The following is a 20,710-nucleotide window of genomic DNA, read 5'->3' on the forward strand; positions in this document are numbered from 1 at the left end:
AAGCTGTGAGGACAGTCCCTCTGGAACCCAGCCAGCCCCAGGACCCGGGGCCTTTCCCAGATGCCACCCCACTGCCCGTCCCACTGGGTGCAGCTGGGGGACCCTGGCCTGGAGCTCCGGCATGTCCCAGTGCCCAGGGCATGGGTCAGGGTGCTGTGGGACAGCTGCCCAGCTTGGCCTCCTTCCCAGGGACCCCCTGCCCCTCCGCCTGCACTTCCTACCTCAAAGAGGGCCATGTTCTTGCCATCATACTCCTTGCCCTTCTCCAGGTCTGTGCTGTTGATGAAGGGGCTGCTCTCCTTGGGATTGCCATCACCTGCAGACACCACAGGGTCAGCCAGGCAGCCCCCGCCCCAGCCTGTGCTGGGAAAGCATCCACCCCCCTGGGCTGCCGCTGTGAGGGGCCGCAGCCACATCCCAGCTCCCATGGCTGCCAGGGCTGTGGGCACCATGCTCACACCTGATCCCAGGACAGGCGATGGCAGCCCATGCATCCCAGCTGCCAGCATCACCTCCCACGCCATGCACGGGCAGGGGCCACTCATCCCCAGGAGCCGTGCACTGCCCTGCCCATCCGGGCCAGCTCGCAGACCCGCTGGAGTGCATCCACGCAGTGAGGTGAGCGGTGTGGATCCAGGGGGAACACTCCCAGCGGGATGGCTGGCAGCAATAATTCATGGCATGGGGTGCCCACGGGTGAGCACGCTGGGTCTGCCCACAGCATTGCGTCTGCAGGGGCAGGATCTGTGGAGGGGGACAGTCACGGCATGGTGCCTGGGAGTGGGGCGAGCAGCCAGATGTCTGCTTCTGCTCACCACCATGCACCACAGGACTGGGGGCCACGGCCTCGCCAGCTGTGCTGCAAAGTGGGGAGGCATCCGGCAGTGCCGGGACAGAGGGCAGGTGCTGCTGCTCTGCCTGAGGCAGTGGAGCTGCCCACAGCAGCACAGAACCTGCAGAGCTGCTGGGACAGGGCCACGGCTGCTCACTGCATTAATGACCTCGTGCAGAAGAAACCCAGAGTCGGCTTAATAGCAAGCAAAACAGCCGAGCTGCAGAGCAGCAGAAATAAATCAGGCTGGAAATGGAGCAGCAGCGAGGACAGTGCTGCTGGAGCAGCACAGCCCTGAGTGGAGGCCCAGAGGGGAGGGGAGCAGGGGCCACGCAGGGCCAGGGAGCCAAAGGACATGGTGCTGCGCACAGCAGCTCAGCGGATGATGGCCCCCATGGCACAGGGAAACCCTGGCAGCCAGGCCTGATCCCTGGTCCTGGGTGGGAGCAGAGGGGCGCCCTGCCACATACCCATCCCCACCATGGCTGCACAGCCAGGGCAATCGAGCACCACTGGGCAGGCTGCCTGCATGGGCAGGGTTACAGACCCAGGCCCAGGGCTGTCCCCTCCACCAGCCTTGAGCACGGAGCCTGGGAGCAGCCAGGGGCACAGAGATGGCACGGGAGCCACCCACAAGCCGGGCCGGTACAGCCACCCATGCACCGCGGCAGCCTCAGGACAGACCCCGCGATCATGTAGAGCAACCAGGTCTTTTGAAGACCGCCAGCCCTGCCAGTTGACTCATATTTGGGATCCTGGGAGCCGGCGTGCAGTGGTGATTCACCATCTGCAGTTTCACCAGCAGACACGGCACTCCTGGCTGACTGGGAGGTGAAGCCCCGAGCACCACAGGTGGCACTGACCCGTGAACTGGCCCCCCACCTGCTGTTGGTCCCTGGGCTCCTCTGGCACGGGGCAGCAGTATTCCTGACAGCACAGCCGAACTGTGGGGCAGAGCCCACAGACTTCTGTGCAGGAATGCCCATGGCGGCAGCACTGGGACATGGGTACAGCCAGCCTCGCCCCGGAGCCCCCTTGGACGCGCACCTGGTGCCGTGTGCCACACCACCGGCATGCCTCCTGTCCGCTGCCCCCCACCAAAGGGTGCACACAGGGTTCTCAGCATGGACCCAATGTGCTCCTTGCTCCAGATTTGGCCTAAAGTGCTGCACCCAGTGCTCATTAGGTAATTGGCATGGGCTGGCACCCACCTGCTCAGCATGGCACCCACCCACCCACGCTGGCTCCAGGGACCACACAGATGTGGCATCTACCATGCCAATGGGGACACCCTCCAGACCAACAGCAGGGGCCATCCCCGGCAGAGGGACACAAGGGTGAAGGAGCAGGGGTGCCTGGAGCCCACCTCCCCCCTGGGACTGAGTGGCGCCAGATGGCCCCTCAGGGGCACGGGATCAGGGGCAGCCGGGCAGGGGGAACATACTCGCAGCCCAGCGAGGCCCAGGGACTCCGCCGCGAGAGCAGAGCCCACGGGGGCCTCGCCTCGCCGCCTGGTACACGGCCGACGACATCACCGTGCTGGTTTCCATGGCAACGGCGAGCCACAGCCGCCTCAGCTCCCGCTCTTATGTAACGACGCAGGTGGCCGGACGCTGGCCCCGCATGGCACCCGCACCCCGGCCTATGGCACCCGCCCGGACACCACAGCCGGACCCCCAGGCCCAGCCTGCCCCGACCCCACAGCACTGGCACTGCCTGGCTCCGCACAACGACACCAGCAGCACCCTGAGGTGCCCACGCCGCGACCCGCCAGCACCATGACAGCACCAAAACTCACAGTCCCTCCAACCCTCAGCCCATGACACCAACCCTCTCCAGCACCACGGGGGCTGTGGCCCCATGCTGGCACCACTCGGGCTGCCAGAGCCAGGCTGGGGCACAGAAGCCCGTCACCTGGTGGTGGTGCCATGAGGACCAGCACCCGAAGAGGCCCCAGGCTGGCGGGAGGTGGGGACATAGGGACACGCATGCAGCACAGCTCCGGCGTCCCCGGGGCACAGCTCAGGGGGACCCTGCCTGCCCCTGGCCCTGCAGGCTGGAAGGAGTTAATGACAGGGGCACAGGGGCACAGGTGACAACACGCTCCCTGCTCCTGCTGGAGACCATTTTGCCGCAGAGGGGCTGGTGCTGCCTCTCCCCAGCAGCTGCCACAGGATTTGTGGTCTGTGCAGGCAGAGGCAGGCAGGAGCACCACAGCCCGTCCTAGCCAGGGCCCACCCTGTCCCCCACCTGCCACCACCATGGACAGTCCCTGCTGCTGGCATCAAGGGGGTGACACCTCCCAGCACGGGGACATGTGGGACAGTACCAGGTCCCTCCAACGCCTGCTGGGCCTGCCTGTGCCCCGCTTCCCCAGCGCAGCCCAAGGACCAGTGGCACCAGGGCAGGAGTGCAGGATGGGGCTGGGCAGTGCTGAGGCTGAGCAGCCCCAGCATGGGAGAGGCAGTGTGAGCAGAGCCGAGCCATGCCAGGCTTCGATCCTGCCGCTCAGCCGCCCCCCTCCCCAGGGATCACTCAACTTGAATCGGCCTTTTAATTTGCTGCGGCAGCTGGAAGGGCTCGCGGCGGGATTGCTGGCAGGAACCCACAGCCCTACTGTGGGCACCGTGCAGTCCTGCTCACAGCAGGGGTTACTGCCGACCCCACCTTCCCAGGGCATCCCAAAGCCGACCCCACTGTGCACCCGGGCAGCCCAGGGCCCCCGGAGCTGAAGCACCATCCCTGCACCCCCGGGAGCTTGCCCATCCCACAGGGCAGCACTCAGGCTGCACCACCAGCCACAGTTTGATCTCCTAATGGCTTTTTACTCAGCCCTAAATTGGGTTGGGAAGTGTCATGTCCCTCATTCCAAATCCTCCCTACTCACTTTAGGTGGCACAGGGCATGGAGCACTGGTTGGGGGAGCCCAAACAGCCAACCCCTACAGGCTAATAACCAGAACGGCTGCCGAGGCTGCTGCCTGCTCCTGCCAGGCCACGACCACGGCCACGGCCAGCCTGTCCCCTCCACAGCACCCTATGAGGGCTGGCTGCCTCGTGCTGCCATGCACGGTGAGCCCTGGCCAGGGACATCAGGTGCTGGGGCTGCAGCACCAGCCAGGAGGTGCAGCAGGTGAATGGGGATGTTGCAGGTGCAGCCCCAGCCCCCCCACTCCCCCTGCACCTCTGTTTGTGCTCCTGTAATGCCCCGTGGCCTGCCGGGGGCTGTCACTGGGGTGCTGACAGCTCAGGGATCCTCTGTGAGGGCCTGGGCACTCACCCCTCCTACACCGCCCCCCTGCACCAGTGCCACCAGCCCCAGGGGCGGCAGCACTGCGGCAGCTGCTCATGGCACCCACAGGCGCCCCGAGGCTCACCTGGAGGTGCACAGGGCACCTTGTCTTTTGCCAGTGTTTAACGGCACCAGCTGGCAAGCAACCTCCTCCCACTCCCCGGGGCTCTGCCCACAGCCAGCAGCAAGGGGCACCCCAGGGTGACCCCAGCAGCCCGGTGAGCACATGGCACTGGCTCATGTCCCCAGCTGCTGCTGCTTTGCAGGAGCTGGTGGCTCGGGAGGCCATGATGCTGTTCTGTCAAGTCCGGCCATCAAGGGGACTTGGCTGCACATCCACTACCCTGGGCTGCTGGCCTGGGTGTGCCTAAGATACATAGTGATGGCCAAGGGGCCCTTATGGTGGCTGGCATCTCTGCTCCCACCCAGGCTTCCTTCTCCCCTGAGCAAGGGTATCTGCTAGCTGCCCCTGGCAGGGTAACCCTCAGAGAGGCCACAGAGCTGCCATGGCCCCCGTTGAGGCAGAGACCACCAGTGGCTGGAGCAGCGCTGGCTTGTGCTGGCAGCATGCACAGCAGTGACGGCTCCCGGCTACAGCGCGGTGCTGGGGTGGGGGGTGGGACATTACCCCCACTCTGGGGCTGTGCTTTGCCCCTCCAGCCAGCAAGCACACCGAGTGGACTTTTGGGCTGGATTCTTTCACTGCCTGACCCAAATTGGACCAACTGCTACTTCAAACCTATCCTCTTCCTTCCTAAACCCAGGATTATCCTCCCTTTGATCAGCCGGCCCTGCAGGCGCAGGATTTCCAGCACAGGCGCTTTGGCTGGCTGCGTTTAAACAGCTTCCCAGATTCTCCGACAGCCCAAGCCCTGCCTTGGAAATGGCCGTGGATGCAGGCTCCAGCAAAGCTACCAGCCCTAAGTCTCCCCTCCTTGGGCAACCTGGGGCCTCCAGGATGAAGTGCCGGCACGGCAGCCTGCAGCAGGGCTGTGCATGACATTTCCACACCCCAAACAGAGCAGTAAAAGCTGCCAGCCTGGACACTGAAGGCAGCAGCCCTGCCTGCTCCCCCACTCTCAACTACCTCCCCAGAGGGTCTGCCACCGGCCCAGTCCTCACTGGGCTGCCGGGGCTGGAGCCCTTCCAGCCCTTGTCATGAGGCTCTTGCAGGCTGTCCAGCACAGGGATCTGAGCGGGGATGCTGCTGAGCCTTTCCAACAGAAATGGCCTAAGTGGAACCCAGGGCTTCAGCAGCACCACTGGCTCAGCAAGTCACCGGCTGGCCAGTGCTGGAGCAGCCCAGATGCATGGGGGGTGGGGGGTGGTACTGGCACGCAAAAGCTCTGCCACCCCCTTGGGTCATCCACAGTTCCCACAGAGACCCCATGCAGGGAGTTGTGTGACCCTTGACACCAGGGGCAATCCCAGCCCCCCGCAGCAGCCCGCCGCAGCATGGGTGCAGGGGCCTCTGCTGTGTCCCTCTCTGCTGACACTCCCTTGCTCTCCCAAGCCCCTCAGAGCCCTCGCCACTTGCAGCCCCATGCCTGCCAGCCCACAGGGCACCATCTCGTCAGGCCCAGCTCCAGGGACAGTCTGCCCAGTCCATCTGTAGTGGCACCATGTCCAATAATCCTGCCAGTCTCCAGCAAGGCAGAAATGCCTGCCGCCACAGCACTGGCACTGCTGTGATGGAAACGCAGTGAGTAGGATAGATCCTAGTGTTGCAGAGGGCAAGGGGAGGACGAGAGCCCAAGGAAGGGCACGGCTGGGGGACAGCACGCCTCCCCCCCAGCCCAGCAAGGTGCCCCCAGAAGACTCTTGCCAGACCTGACCTTGAGCGGAGCCGTGAATAAACAAGCAAATAAACAGGCTCAGGTCGGCAGAGCAGGGCAAACACCAAAAGCCTCGTCACGGCTGTGCCCAAAGCCTCGCTGCAGGCAGCCAGAGACTTCTGCAGCAACTGCCAGAGCTGTCTGTCTTCTCCTGGCTGGGGCTTTCACCAGACCCCACAAGGGGACCTGGCGGGGTGCTGGGGGCAGTCAGAGAGGCACTGCAGATCCCCTCGGGGACATTACTGCATTTCCCATTACACCTATCCCTGTGCCTGATGGAAACACCTGCAGGACAGGGTGCTGCACCGGCCCCACTGCCTGGGCGCCTGGGGATGGACACGGCCCCGCAGGGGCCCGAGGACCCTCTATGGCAGCTTGGCTTTGGTGGGTGCGCAGGGAGAGCTCAGGCCAAAGCACCAACAGTCACACGGCTGCTGCCAGGGCCTGGGGGCCCCACTGCCCGCGGGGCTGCAGCCCCGGCCCCGCGCCCGCAGCTCGCAGCGGCCCTGCCCGCCTGCACTGCGCCGGGGCTGCAGCATGCCCGGTGTGGCACAGGTTGGCAGGGAATGGCCCAGCTTGGACCGGACTGGCCGGGCACGGCACGAGCGGGACTGAGCGGACCGGCTCGGCTCGGCACGGCGCTGCAGAGCCCCGCGGCCCCGGGCGGAGCCCAGCCCCGGCGCAGGGCCCGGGCGGCCGCTTCAGCACCGCGGACAGTGGCGACGGCAGCGGCCCCGGGGGACGGCAGATGCGGGGGGGCGGCAGCGGGAGGAATGGGGAGGGCGGCTGCCGGGGATGGGGGGGCGGCAGCGGGGATGGGAGAGGCGGTAGGGAGGGATGGGGGGGAGGCAGCCGGAGATGGGGGGCGGCAGGAGGGAGGAAGAGGGGGGCGGCAGCGGCGATGTGGGAGGCGGTAGGGCGGGATCGGGTGGGTGGCTGCCGGAGAGGGGAGAGGGCAGGGAGGGATTGGGAGGAGGTAGCCGGGGTGGGGGGGGCGGCAGCCGGGCGCGGGGACCCCTGCCGGGGTCCCAAGCGGGCGGGAGCGGGCCGGTGCAGCGGCCGCCGGGGGCTGTCCGGGAGATGGCAGCGCCCGGCGGGATCGCCCGGAGCGCAGCCCGCAGCCCCCACCCGGGAGAAGGCTCCCCGGCCAGCGCCGGGCACAGCTCAGCCCCGCCGCGGCCGCTGCTCCAGCCGCGCCGCCGTTTGCCGGGGCTGCCGCAGCGGCGGGAGCGGGGCCGGTGCTGCGCGGAGGCACCGGCAGCGGGAGCAGCCCCGCACCGCCCGCCGCAGCCCTGCGGGGCCGCGGACCAAGAGCCGCGTCGCGGCCGGTGCCGCTGCCGCTGCCGGCCGCCTGCCCCGCGGCGGAGTCCGGCGGCCGCGGCACTCCCAGCTTCGCCGCCCCCCGCCCCCCCTCGCCCGGCTCCGCGCCGCCGGCCTCTGCCACCCGCTCGGCGCCGAGCCCCAGCCCCCAGCCCGGCAGGGGCGGCCGCCCCGGTCCCTCACCTTGGCTGGCGCCGCCGTCGCCGTCCTCGCAGTCGGCCAGGTTGTTCAGCATGGCGCCGGCTGCCCGCGGCCGCACGCTGCTGCCCGGGAGCTACGAGCGCCGCGCTCCGCAGCCAGCCGCGTCCCCGCGCCGCCCCCCGCTGCCGCCGCTGGGAGGGGGCTGCAGTGCGGAGGCGCCCGGGCTCACGGCTCGCTGCTGCCGGCGGAGCCCAGCCCGGCCGCTCACTTCATCACGTATGCAGGAGGCATTGCCCCCGCCGCTGTGGGGAGGGAGGGGAGCAGCGGCAGGCAGGGGCGAGGCGGGGGAGGGCGCGGAGCGGAGCGCACGCCGCCTCCCGGCTGAGCCAGGCGGGGGGGGGAACTAGGGCACGGCAGCGCTGCGGACCCCGGCTGGCGCGGGCGGGACGGCCCCGCACCCCGTACTCCGCACTCCGCGCCGGCCCCCGCACCGCCTCCGCTCTCCGCACTCCGCACTGGCCCCGGATCCCGGCACAGCCCCGGACCAGTGGAGCAGCCCCTGCGCCTGCGGGACCGACGCATCTTGGGGGGTGCTGAGGTCTGGGGCAGGGCAACCCCCTGACCGGGCAGACCCGGGCCCGGCCCGCAGAGAGGCCAGCGGGGGGCAGCGCCGGGGCAGGGGGTGCAGCTCCCGGGGGGGCCGTGCCAGCCACACTAAGGACCCCTCTGCAGGCAGCAGAGCCCCGGCAGCAGGACCGGCCTGCAAACACCATAGTGCAAGGGCAACCCGGGGAGGAGGGGGACAGCCGGACCATCCAGCAGCGGGGCCAGGGGTCCAGCAGAGGCTGCCGACCCCGCTCTGCCCAGGCGGGCTGCAGCAGCCCCGCAGAGTGGGGAACGCTGCCTGCAGACAGGAGTGGGCTTGACCTCACCACCCCCCTCCCCCGAGTCTCTAGGGACTCCAGGGCCACACCGTGCCCAGGAACAACACGGCACAAGCTCCCCCCCCTAGACTGGTAGGTCGAAGGCTGACCCTGGCGAAGCGCTTCAAAAGGGCCGACCCCCCGGGCCCTGCTGCCTCCTGCGCAGCCCCCAGTCCCTGTGGCCTGGCCCCCAGCAGGGCCATGAGGCTCAGGGCCAGCTTCAGGCTGGGGGCTGCTGGCAGGACCCTGCAGGGCTGCTTGCAGCCCCACTCTTTTCTCTCACCCACTTAATCCGGGAGGATCCCAGAGCCGGAGCTGGCTACAGCTCCCGGCATCTCCTCCGGAGCAGGCTGAGATCATGACAGCCTGCTGGCGTTAGTTACTTCTTGACGGCTGTAATTAATTGTTTACTTTCTCCTGGTACAGGGCCAGCTTCTCTGCAGCGCAGAAGCTCCCCAGCCCTCACCTTGCGGGGTGGGAAGGCTTCAGACCCCTCACATACATCCTGCCAGCAGCCAGAGCCCCTGCCCTGCTGCAGCCAGGACCCCCAGGCCCAGCATCCCCCAGGAACCATGCCGGCACAGCCCCAGCCCTATCACAAATGGCGCAGATCAGACCACAGGCAGGGTGGGCAGCTCGGGGGCTGCCCCAGTGCGGGCAGAGCGCTGCCACCACCCTCTTGGTTGACCCCCCCCCAACCCTCCCTGCCCAGCACCCTGCATGCCGGTCATGGCATGGGGCTGCCCCTGCCCAGCCACAGCAGCACCATCCCCTTGCCCCCGCATCCCTTGGCCTTGAGCAGGAGCCAGCGCCGGAGCAAGGGGCTGGCCTGCTCCCAAGGGACAGGACTGGCCCCCGCATGCTGCCTGCACAGCCAGGGCTGCAGGCAGGACGCAGCAGGCAGAGCCACTCTCCCTGGTGGGTCTGGAGGGGGGTTGCAGAGCCCACCCACACGCAGAAGCCGTGGCTGGGCAGAGAGGCAGCAAGCCGGGGGCCGTGCAGGGGCCAGCCAGCCACGGCGAGTGACGAGGGTGGTTTTGCGCAGGAGGCTGCAGCGCGTGGGCTCCGCACAGGAGGGATTCTCCTGCTCAAACAGATGGGGGGAGGGAGCACGTGAAAGACCACTAATCCCCTAATCCCTGGATTATGGCTCCGTTTCAGGGGCTGGGATTTGACAGCAGCACAGAGGGGCTACACTATTGACTGCAGTTGCTTAGCCCACGTGCAGGGGCCCACCAGCAGGGGTGGGAACATTGAGGGTGTCCCCAGGGCAGAGCCAGGACCAGGGGGTTCCACCCCCCAGCACAGCACTGACCTAACCCTGGCCCATGAGCATGATGGCCTGGGGCTGGGGTTGGCGGCCCCAGCACATCAGGAGCAGAGAGATTTGGCATGGTTTGGGCAGTACCCATTCCCTCATGTTGCCTGCAGCCCCGGTGACAGACCCCTTTCCCGGCACCCTGCAGTGCCCACTGTGCAGAGGAGCACAGGATGGAGGGAGGCAGATGGCTTTCCCTGGGCATGGTGGGGGAATCAGCTGCAAGTGGCCCCCAAGCCTGGGTCCAGGCAGCATCCTGGAATGGGGCCAGGCACAGCATCAGTGCCCCACTTAACTGCAAGAAGCTGCCCAGGAATGACGAGGGAGAGCTGCGCAGCTCCTCTGCCAGGCCAAGGGGTTGGCACAGCACAGCTGGACCACTCCCCCAGTGATGCCTCTATACCCTTCCCTGGGATGGAGACTGCTGAGCTGTGCAAGACCCCCAAAAGCCAGAGCCAGTCTGGGACATGAAGCATCCCTGCAAACCACCCCGTGCCACTGCAGACCCCACAGAGCCCCCCAGGCGCATCCCAGAACCCCCTGCACCCATCATGTTGCACAGAGACTGGGTGGGGGAAACCATCCACACAGTCCTTGGCAGGACAGGTGTCCCAGCAGCCAGCCACACAGCCCTTGCCTGTCCTGTCACCAGCAGTGGTGAAACCTCCCAGGAGCAAGACATGTGCTGGAGGCACTGGGAAATCTCCTGAGGGCATGGAGTGGGCAGCCTGGCAGAAGCGAGGGTGGCCGCGCTGCAGAGATGCCCGTTGGCATGCTGCACCACCTGCAGTGATCCCCGGGCACCGTCAGCAGCCTGCCTGACCTACACCCTGCCTGGACAGGAGACCCTGTGGTCCTGGCTCAGCAGGGTGCTCAAGAGCATGAGGCTAGGCAGCCCCCAGAGAAAGAAGAGCTGGGGCAGGAGAGACCCCAGGAGGATGGAGCTGTGAGGGGAGCCTGGAGGCACAGTGAGCACGGAGGACAGTGATGCATATGCACAGTCTGGGGCTGTGCCAGAGGATTTGCACCACCGTTCGCTCTGCACTGCTCTGCCCTGCCAGCCCCATGAGCCCAGGAGCAGCATGCCCTGCAGCACCTCGACCGGACAGAAGGGTCTTGCTTGTCCCCATCCAGACAGGTCAGGGCCATGCCACCAGCACCAGAGCATAAACAGAGCCTGGAGGTGACACAGGTGCCAGCTGGGACCTGCCAGCAGCTCCAGTGCTGGGACAGGATGTGGAGGGAGGGAGGGATGGTGTCCTGTGGGGCTGGGAGCAGAGCCACAGGGAGTCGGGAGCCAGTGCAGCTGCCCAAGGCCAAGAGCGGAAGGGAGGCAGTGGGGCAGGCCAGGAGGACTTGTGTTCCTGCGTCACCATGGCCCCACACCATGCGCAGCTGGCACAGCATCCCTGGCTGCCCTGCCCATATGTCTTGCCCGCAGCAGGACCATGGCAGTGGGCAGCCAGGCAGCCCGGCACAGGGATGAGCCACGGGGGTGACCTCCTCCCGCTGGCCCCCGCTCCCAGGCAGCACAGCTGAGGAGCCCCCGAGCAGCCCCGTGCCGGCTGCAGGGCCCTAGCGGTGGCGGGCAGCAGCAGCTGAGCAAGGGCTGGAGGGCACAGTGCTGGCTGAGGAGCAGCTGCATAGCCATTGCCGGCTGCTCCCAAAAGGGTCGGGTGCAGGAGCACGGCTGACCGAGGCACTAGGGTGTCCTGTGTCCCACACGGCACCTCCTACCTGGCCCCACAGCCTGTGCAAGCACCCTCAGCCCCTGGCACCCTGCTGGAGCACCCCACAATGGGTTCGGTGGCACAGAGAGGCCTCGGAAAGGTGCTGCAGGTGGCAGTTGCGGTTTGGGCTGCCCCAGCCCCTCCAGGAGCAGCCCCACACACTCCTGTGCCATACGGCCCCTCCTTGGCATGGCCCCTTGGTGCTTTTAACACTGCCTCCCAAGTGCGCCCAGTATCCCATGAAACTGTCTTGTGCGGCTCTGTGCTGAGGGAGCCGGGGGTCTGGGGAGTGAGGGGTGGGGGGCTGTGGCAGCAGGGCATGGTGGGCAGGGGAGGCTGGCCCACCACCCATGCAGCCCCACTGAGCCTGCCCCTCACATGCACCCCTCTGAGCCTGGTACCACAAGTGGGGGCTGTGGGGGCCCAGCCCCCACCTCGCACCCCGGCCCCCTGGGGCAGCAGCTCTGCAGTGGGGTGTCCCTGCAGGCAGCAGCTGCGCAGCCAGGAGGCAGCCAGGGCTGGTGGGGTCCCTGCTGCTTCCCAAGCCCACCCCTCCAGGTGCCCCCCGTGCCCCCAGCATGCCTGACCCACACAGCCCTGCCCCCGGCCCCACGGCGGGTCTGGGAGAGTGGCTGAACCCCCCCAGTATCAGGAGCCGTCGGCAGGGATGACACCGGACCCGGTTTCCACGGCAACAAGAGAGGCTCCTTAACCGGATGGTTGCCATGGCGACTGCTGCCGAGGCCGGCTGCCTCGGGACACGGAGGGGCGGGGGGGCTCCGCGCCAGGGATGCTTTGGTGCGCCCCCCCGCCCCGAGCCAGGGCAGCTGCCCCACGGCCCGCGTCCCGGGGTGGGGCACGGCTGGGTCCCTGGGGACGCTCACCCGATCCCCGGCCCCACGGAAGGCCCGGCCCCCCACGCCGCGGGTGCCGGGGGAGACCCCGGTGGGGGTGGCTCAGCGGGCGGGGCCGGCGGGCGGGGCGGGGCGGGGCCGGACACAGCCCCCCCGTCGGAGGCCGTCCCGGCAGCGCCCCCTGGCGGCAGCGAGGCCCCGCCCAGCCCCGTCCGCCCGCGCCCAGACCCCGCGCCGTCCGCCCCGACCTGTCCTGACCCCCGCACCCAGCCCCGGCTCCGGCCGTGCTGCAGCAGCAACCTGCGACCTGCACCCGGCCCCGGGCCCCCGCGGCGGCACCCTGCCCGCGCCCTGCCCGGCCCCAGGCACCCCCTTCCGCCGGCCGCCCCGGCTGCCCGGGGTCCGCACGGGGCTGAACCCCCCCAGCGCCGGCCGCCTGGGGCCGCCCACGGGCAAGGCCCGCCGGGAGGCGCGGCAGCGAGCCGGCCCCGGAGCCCGGCACTGCGCGGGCAGCGCGGCCCCAGCCCGCCGGGCAGGCTGCTCCCGGGCCAGGCCCGCCAAGAGACAGGCCTCGCGGGGACCGGGGGTCCCGCAGCGCCGGCGTCTGTGCGGGAGCAGAGGGCTCTCCCACCGCCCGGTGGGTCCCCACGCCACCCCAGCACCGAGCGGCACGGCCAGCTGCAGCACCCACCTGCTCCTGCTCCGAGGTCCTGGGGCCTCCATCGCCCCTTGCCACTGCCAGCCCCACGCGTGACGCTGCGAAAGGCCAGGCGGTGCCGAGCACCCACCCAGGACTTGATCCCTCCCTGGGAGCTGCACAGGCAGCTCTGCCACCCACAGCCCCACGCCAGCCCCACGCCAGCCCCACAGGCACCTAGCCACATGGCACCCCTGCCCACCCACCCACCTCGGGAGGCTGCATCCACAGCCCCAGGGTTGTGGAGCAATGCAGGGCACGAATCGGGGCAGCCCAGGGGCTCTCCTGCATGCTGCCCCGACCCCTCGGGATGCACCCCACCACAGCTGCGGCTGATCCACAGCACAGGGTCGGTGCCGGGGTGCCTGCTGGCAGGGCTGGGCCGGTGGCTGTCCTCTGTGAGGGCACAAGGTCACAGCTCGGCTGGGGAGTGACGCGGTCCCTGCGCCTCCCCTGCTGTGGCCCCTGCAGCATGCCCACCCCAGCTCCCCTGGGGCCAGGCTTGCTCTTCACCTAGCCTGCCTGGCCCCCAGCGAGCCGATCAGCCGCCAAGCCGATAAACTATTCCTGGAGGGCCGCAGGCTCCAGCCATTGGTCCGGCTCAGCACCGGCTGCTCTGCCCTGATGCAGCCCATGGGCCAGGCCCAGCTGCCCGGAGGTGCTGCGGGGTGACAAGTGGCCCTGCACCCACTCGCCACCAGGTCCTGCCCCACACTGCTCCACCACAGCTGGGATCCTGGGCAGGGGGCCCCAGGGGCCAGAGCCCACTTGCGGGGGTACAGCCCAGCTTGGCATCGTGGCGCCTGTCCGGCTGCTCGCTGCCTCCCACCAGCGCCCTTCGCCGAGGGCGCAAGGTCACAGCTCCGCGCAGCACGGTGCTGCTGTCGTCTGGGTTTCTGGGATCAATAATGGCTCTGGTGACAGCACAGCCCTGCCACCACATCCCCTGGGCAGCGCAAGGCAATGGCCTGCTGGACCCCACACTTGCTGCAACCTGGTGGGCTGCCACCACTGAGGGCTGACTGTAGCCCACCATCCTCCATAGCTCCCCAAGGACCAGCATGCAGCCTCACACCCCGCAGCCGTCCCCCCACACACCAGCCGTGGCCCCGGCTCCATCCTGCTGCCGGTGCCGTAGGAGCAGGGCCTTGCTCTGACAGACCCCCAGGACAGGGACGGGGCAGGGGAGATCCCCAGGGAACAGGGGCAGCGCCAGGGGACAGCCTGGGAATGAGGGGTCCCACCCAGGCAGCTGAGCCCCAGCTCCCCGCTCTGCACCTCTGTCCCCCGAGTCCCGCAGCTCCACGCCAGCCCTGCTCCGAGGGGCCCCACCGCCTCCGAGGGGCCCGGCCGACCGACTGCGGGGCCGGGGCGACTCTGCACCCCGCCACGGTGCCCCGACGGCCCTGCCCTGCGGACCCTCCCCACAGACCCTGCCCTGCCCACGGACCCTGCTCCACCGGCTCTGCCCCACAGACCCCTCCTCATGGACCCTGCCCCACGGACCCTCCTCACGCAACCCTGCCCCACGGACCCCTCCTCACGGACCCTGCCCCGCCACCCGCCCCGCCGGCCGTGCCCGGGCGCTCACCTCTGCCGTCGCGGCCGGCCAGGCGGCCGCCCCCCGCGCCGCGGTCGGGTCCGCGGGCGGCCGCGGGGCCGTGGCGGGGCAGCGCGGTGACGGTGAACCGCCGGCTCATGGCCCCGCCGCCTCCACAAGTGGCTCCGGGCCCCGGCGGCCGCCGAGCGCGGCCCCGCCGGGCGCTGACCGGGGTCCTAGTGCCCGCGGCACCGCCCGCCGCGCCGCCCCCGCAGCTGCAGGTCTGGCACGGCTCGGATCGGCTCGGCTCGGATCGGATCGGATCGGCGGGCACGGCTAGCTGAGCTGGCCCGGCTCGGTTCGGCTTGACGAAGCCCGGCTGAGCTAAGCTCGGTTCGGCTCGGCTCGGCCAGCCTCAGCTTGGTTCGGCTCGGCCCGGCTCGACGGGACGGACCGCGGGCCGCTCCGCCCCGCCCGGCCCCGCCGCCGCCGCACGGGGGGTGCTGGGACCGGACCCCGGCGGGTCGGGCCGGGGCCGCGCTCTGTCCCCACCCTGCGCGGAGCCGCGACCGCTAATTACAGCTAATTACAGCCTCGGGGCTGCGGCCGCCCCACCCTGCCCCGGCCCCGGCGCTGGGCTCCGCGGGCCATGCTGGGCCAGGCCGGGCGGCGCTGCGGGGACCCGGCTGTAGCGGGAGATCCGGGCTGCAGCGGGGGGGCCCGGCCACTCGTCGGGTCGCAGGCTGTGACAAATGCCCGTCTGTCACTGCCGGTGGGGTGCCGGGGTGCAGAGGAGGGTCAGGGGCTGCCGGCGTAGGGGGGGGCCAGGGTCTGGGGGGGGTGGGGGGCAGGAGGGGCTCCGGAGGATGGAGAGACCCGGAGGGCTGTGAGGGGCTGGGGGGGGGGGGGGGGATGTTGGGACCAAGGGACACCGTCCCCGGTGGGACCCAGTGTCCCTTAGGCATCCCAGAGCCCTTCAAGGAAGAGGGGTTTGGCTGTAGCCCCCTGCCGAGTATCTCCTTCCCCACCGATGCTGGCACCTCATGGCCCCAGGGAGGGCGATGCCCTTAGCCCTGGCCAGCTGATGGAGCACTCGGAGACCATGTCCAAAGAATTGTCTTTATTAAAAACAGGCAGATGGAGGTTGGCACAGCAGGCAGCGGGCAGGAGCAAGGCAGAGCCCGACACCCCTGCCCTGGCCAAGACCCTGGGCACCAGCTCCCAGCAGAGCCCAGCCTGACCCGGCACGGCTGGCACAGGAAAAAGACAAAGTCGTTACAAATCCATGTGTGGTTTGCACCAGGCAAACGCCTCCGCGCAGTGGAGCCGGTGCTGCCAGCGATGGCACGATTCCGGCTGCAGCAAGAGTCCTGCTCCCCAGCCGGGGCTCCCCGGGCCGGGCGGCTCCCAAGGGGCGACCCCAAGACTCCCTGCCCCTTCCTTCGGGGGAGACGGCAAAGCCCTCACCTTGACTGGGGCTGCCCCACAGCTGTGCTGCCCCCGGTACCCCGGGGGTCAGGCTGTGAGGAGCAGTGGGCAGGGAGCAGCGTGCCGGCTGGAGCCAGGCAGCTGGTCAGGCCCTCAGTGCTGGGGACACTGCAGGATGTCGTACTTGATGTAGCCCACCCGGTCCACCTGGTAGCGTGGTGTCATTCTCCAGTAGAAGCTGCCCCGGCAGAAGTGATACTTGTCTGGGTGAGGAGGGAAGCAGATAGAATGGAGGGTCAGCAGGAGGCCAGCCATGTGAGGACCTATGTGGGGATCTGGTCCTGGCACACGGCACTCGCCACAGCCCAGCCAGCCCCACCACAGGGATCCACTGGGGCTGATGGCATGCCCAGCCCCAGGGCACCCCCCACACCCACGAGCACCCCAAGCCCAGCACCAGGGCAACACAGCTCAGAGCAGCCCAGGGACCACACAGCCCCTACCTGCCAGGTCCCCACTCACCTTGGTAGAAGAAGACATTGCGTGCGTCAAGGGGGACGCCGGTAAAGACATCTTCGGTGGCACGAGGGTAGCCCTTGTCCACCCTCTGGACCTTCACGTCCAGCCTACGGGGAGAGCAGAGCCGTGCTTAGGGCTGCCGGGAGCCCTCCTTCCCAGCCCCTCACCGGGAGGAGCTGGCAGGGCAGGCACCACCTCAGGCACCACCGTGGCTGTCTGGACCCACTCACCGCCAGTAGCTCTCCCCACTGAAGAGCAGCACTTTGCCGCGGCCCCGCTGCAGGGCCCCGGAGATGCGGCCGGCTTCCTTCCCAATGCCCAGCTTCTCAATCCCCCGGGGGCCCAGCACGCTCTTGCCAGAAAATACCCAGAACTGCCGACCTGCATCCAGGAGAGAGCATGGGCGTTAGCTGGCCCCAAGAGTGCCGGGGCAGCACCAGGCTCCTTGCAACGCTGGCAGCACTGGGGCAGAGGGCAGCAGGGGCAGAGCTCACCAGCAAAGAAGAAGACCCTTTTGGTGAGCACATCCTGGAAAGCGGCATCGATGACAGCCGGGAGGCCAGGCCAGGTGTCTGTAATGGAGAAGGCACCCTCGATGCCTGACTTCCAGAAGGATGAGCGGGTCCAGTATCTCCTAGTGGGGAAGATCAGCCATCTTTATAACCTTGCCCCAGCGCAGCCCCATGTTCCCCCACACCCCCGGCACAGCCCTGTGTCCCCCCACATCCCTGCATCAGCCCAGCACCATCCAGGGCAGCAAGTGTCAGGTGCTGCTGCTCACCCATCCTTGAAGAAATGCAGCTCCCCATTGATCTCTGTGATAGCGTCGAAGTTCTTCTCCATGCAGGCATCCCAGCTGGGGTCCACAGGAATGGGCTCAGTCGTGGGCTCTGGTGTTTCCTCCTCCTCCTCGGTGGTGGAGGTGCTGCCAGCCTCCGTGGGCATGGGCTGGGGCTCCTTGGTGGGCACAGGTGCAGGGGCAGTGGGCTCAGGGCCAGAGCCACGACCTGAACAAACACAGGGGAGGGCATGAGGCCATGGGCCAGCCCAGCACCGCAGGACTCCTGGCATGCCCAGCTGTGGCACTGCTGCTCACCATAGAGATACTGGATGCCCCGGACATCATCTGGGTCCAGCTGAAAGTCCTGAACATAGCTGTACATGGGGTACATCAGAGCCTCACGCACACTGGAGTGATCCAGACCCAGCGAGTGCCCAAACTCGTGGGCAGCCACCAGGAAGATGCTGTAACCTGGGGGAAAGCACCAGCCTCAGCACCCGGCGGGACAGGATGCAACATGCCAGCCAGGAACCATGACCCCCATAGGAGTGCGCTGGCCAGGGACCATGACCTGCCACAGAGAGTGTGGGCAGCGGGGCCAGTACCTCTGTCAGGGCAGAAGCCCCACTTCTTGTCAGTGTCATAGTTGCTGGTGGTGGCACACCAGAGTTTGCCGTCCTGCCTGCCCTCACTGGTGCAGGTGCTGTAGGACTGCCCCAGGAAGGTGAAGGGGAAGACGCACGGGTCCCCCTGGGAGTTGCCGCCGATCACCGCCGTGTCTGCAGCACAGTGTCAGTGAGGCTGGCCCCAGCCATACTGGCCAGACCCCAGGACAGCCTCAAGACGCCTTGGGTGCCCACCCTGCACACCATGGTCAGGGACCAGCCACCCTGCATGCCCCCTCCCCACGCGCCCCCTTCCCACTCACACCTCGGTTGGGGCAGAAGCCGTATTTCTTGTCCTGGTCAAAGTTGGCAGTGGTGGCACACCAGCGGTAGCCATCGGAGCGCCCATCCGTGGTGCAGGTGTTGTAGGAGGTGCCATCAAAGACAAAGGGGAAGACACAGGGAGACCCATTGCTGTTGCCTCCGTTGGTGTAGAGAACTGCAGAGTGAGGAAGGGTGAGGACAGCCCTCGGCACCCACAGGGCCAGGCAGGGGCTGCAGCTGCCACTACTCACGTTCGCTGGGGCAGAAGCCGTATTTCTTGTCCCGGTCGTAGCTGGTGGTGGTGGCGCACCAGGGCAGCCCATCCGTGCGCCCCTCCGTGATGCACCGGGAGTAGGAGCGGCCCTCGAAGGTGAAGGGGAAGTGGCAGTTGGCACCATTTGCGTTCCCATGGCGGGTCTTCACCACTGCTTGGGAGAGGGGTGGCTCAGCAATGGGGCTGAGGCGGGTGCCGCCAGCCCACCCCCAACCCACCAGGCCCTGCTTTTCCTTACCTAAGCCAGTTCCCAGTGTCCAGAGCTCATCATCATCAAAGTGAGCATCACCCTGGATGCCACGGCCCGGGGGAAAAGCATGGGCTAAGAGCCCGTCCTTGCCATCAAAGGGGTACCCGTCCCCATGCTCTGTGGGGAAAAACAGCCTCAGAGCTGGCCCCACCAGAGGAGCCCCCATGTCCCTGGCACATGCACGGATCTGCAGGCACACAAGCCCTGCGCATGCCCTGCGTGCCTGCACGTGCCTGTTGGCACATGCAGGGGCGGAAGGACCCTAGGCACGTCCCGGGGAGATGTGGGGTGACAAACCCACAGACAAGGCACATTACCAGCCCTCTCCCCACAGCTGAGCTGGCTCCCAGCTCCCTGCCTGCCCGTGGGACATCACCTTGGCTGCCGAACATGATCATGATGTCTGCCTCGCCGCTGTATATCTGGGTGAAGGTGAGGGGAGTCACGTCGCTCCACACTTTAAACGCTCGCTTGAAGGCATCATCAATCACGGCAGGGTCCAGGTCAGGGGAGTAGTTCACCACCCTACCGGGGGCAGGCGGGGGTTCAGCACTGCTAGATCCTGGTTTGTGATGCAGGAGTGACCCTGCTCCAGGCACATGTGGGGATATGCCCCCACCCCAGGAGGGGACAGCAATGCTGGCACAACCAGGCAGAGCAGCTAGCCACCACCCCTGGGCCAGGGCTCAGATGCTGTCCTGGGTTCTGGGCAGCAGATGCTGCCACTGTGTTAGCTTGGCCCTGGCTGTGCCGAGGCCTGGCCAGTGGGCTGAGCTGAGGCTGCTGCCCTGCATGGGCTCTCACGCCCTTCTCCATCCCTGGGGACCATCGCCCTGTGGGCACCAGGCTCCATCTCCTGGGGCTGACTCACCGGTAAGTCAGGTCCATGTGGTCCCACTTGAGGTCCCCCTCAAAGGTGAGGAAGGATCCCACGTCGGGGACGCCGCAGCGAGGTGCTCGCATGGCCTCCAGTGTGCCAGCGTCCAGCTCTCCTGTCTCCTCCAGGCCCAGCTGCTTCTGCATCTTGCGCAGAGCCTTGGCCAGGGACACGTGTTTGCTGCCTGTCCTTGCCTCCCGCTCTGTGGTGTAACCGAACCGCAGCAGGTAGCTCTGGGGAGGAAAGGCAGCCGGAGGGGCTGAGCCAGGTGGGAGAGGGCTTGGGCAGTGCCGGGCACTGCACACCTCTGGTGCCCGATTGCAGCCAGGGCACTTCCCGAGTCTCAGGGAGATGGCAGCCCCTGAGCTCAGCCCACAGCCCCACACTGCCACCCCGGGAGCCCCCCGGGGTCCTGGATGCCGGGAGGGGGCTGTGGAGTTGCACTCCCCTCACCTCCGCCAGCTCCAGGTCCGACAGGGTGCTGACCAGCTCCCCGGGGAAGGTGACAACCATCTGTGGCTTGCTCTGGAGAGGGGCTGCGCAGCAGGAGATGGCTAGCAGCCCCACAGCAAGTGGGCCCAGGAGGATGAGTGCCATGGCGCGGTGGTGGCAGGAAGGCTGTGGCTGTGCCGGGTCCCTGCTGCTCTGCTCTGGGTGCTGCCGGGCTCCTGCTCCTATTTATTCGGTGGGGAGGGCAGTGAGTCACTCTCAGACCCCTCAGGCTACTCACACTCCCTTCCCACGGTGACGAAATGCACACTCAGGCTCCTCCGTTTCTTGCCTTAACTGTTTCATCACCTTGTTTACTAAACACGCTTGATCTCATGGCCACAAAAGGGGTGACAACAGGCATGAGGGCGAGTAGCCAGGCGGCTGCACCGGGGTATGACATGGCACAGCTGTCCTGCAGCTGCCCTGCGGTGGGAGACCTGGCAGCAAGGGGCATTGCCCTGCCAGCCCCAAGGCCTGGGTACAGCAGGGGGTCAGAGAGGCTGGGAGGGCCAGCCAGGCACCCAGGACCCTACAGTTGCCGCGCTGGATGAGGCTGAGCTTGGCTGGCCAAGGGCGGATGCTGCCAGGCCCAGACCTGTGGGGGCCTGGGTGGGTATTGGGGCTGGGTGGGCAGAGCTGGCAGGAGAGCCCCTGCCCAGAGCTGCAGTGCCTGCTCGGG

The 20,710-nt window shown here is 67.9% G+C and overlaps 2 protein-coding genes across 3 annotated transcripts in view; both read right to left on the minus strand.

Moving 5' to 3' along the window:
- Positions 1–14,921, minus strand: part of SLC12A5 (solute carrier family 12 member 5) — a 34,263-nt gene extending 19,342 nt beyond the window's left edge. Inside the window, exons 1-2 of one of the 2 annotated variants that reach the window (XM_055813514.1) lie at positions 14,533–14,921; positions 222–316 (exon numbers count right to left, since the gene is read on the minus strand). In XM_055813514.1, coding sequence (XP_055669489.1) covers positions 222–316; positions 14,533–14,641 — 204 coding nt within the window. In that variant the 5' untranslated portion in view covers positions 14,642–14,921. Of the gene's footprint in view, positions 1–221; positions 317–7,461; positions 7,750–14,532 lie in introns of those variants that run through there. The other variant, XM_055813516.1, reaches the window with a different exon arrangement.
- A 665-nt stretch (positions 14,922–15,586) lies between these two features.
- On the minus strand, positions 15,587–20,218 carry MMP9 (matrix metallopeptidase 9). The gene is made up of 13 exons (XM_005239916.4): positions 19,993–20,218; positions 19,534–19,772; positions 19,039–19,187; positions 18,651–18,779; positions 18,390–18,563; positions 18,140–18,313; positions 17,815–17,988; positions 17,525–17,680; positions 17,210–17,435; positions 16,923–17,062; positions 16,659–16,809; positions 16,432–16,535; positions 15,587–16,172 (listed from the first exon to the last, which is right to left on the minus strand). The coding sequence occupies exons 1-13, from the start codon at positions 20,134–20,136 to the stop codon at positions 16,063–16,065; spliced, it is 2,070 nt and encodes a 689-aa protein (XP_005239973.1). The 5' UTR covers positions 20,137–20,218; the 3' UTR covers positions 15,587–16,062.
- Between the last annotated feature and the right edge of the window lie 492 nt (positions 20,219–20,710).

The sequence above is a fragment of the Falco peregrinus genome, chromosome 9, assembly GCF_023634155.1.
Source record: "Falco peregrinus isolate bFalPer1 chromosome 9, bFalPer1.pri, whole genome shotgun sequence".
NCBI classification, from domain to species: Eukaryota; Metazoa; Chordata; class Aves; order Falconiformes; family Falconidae; genus Falco; species Falco peregrinus.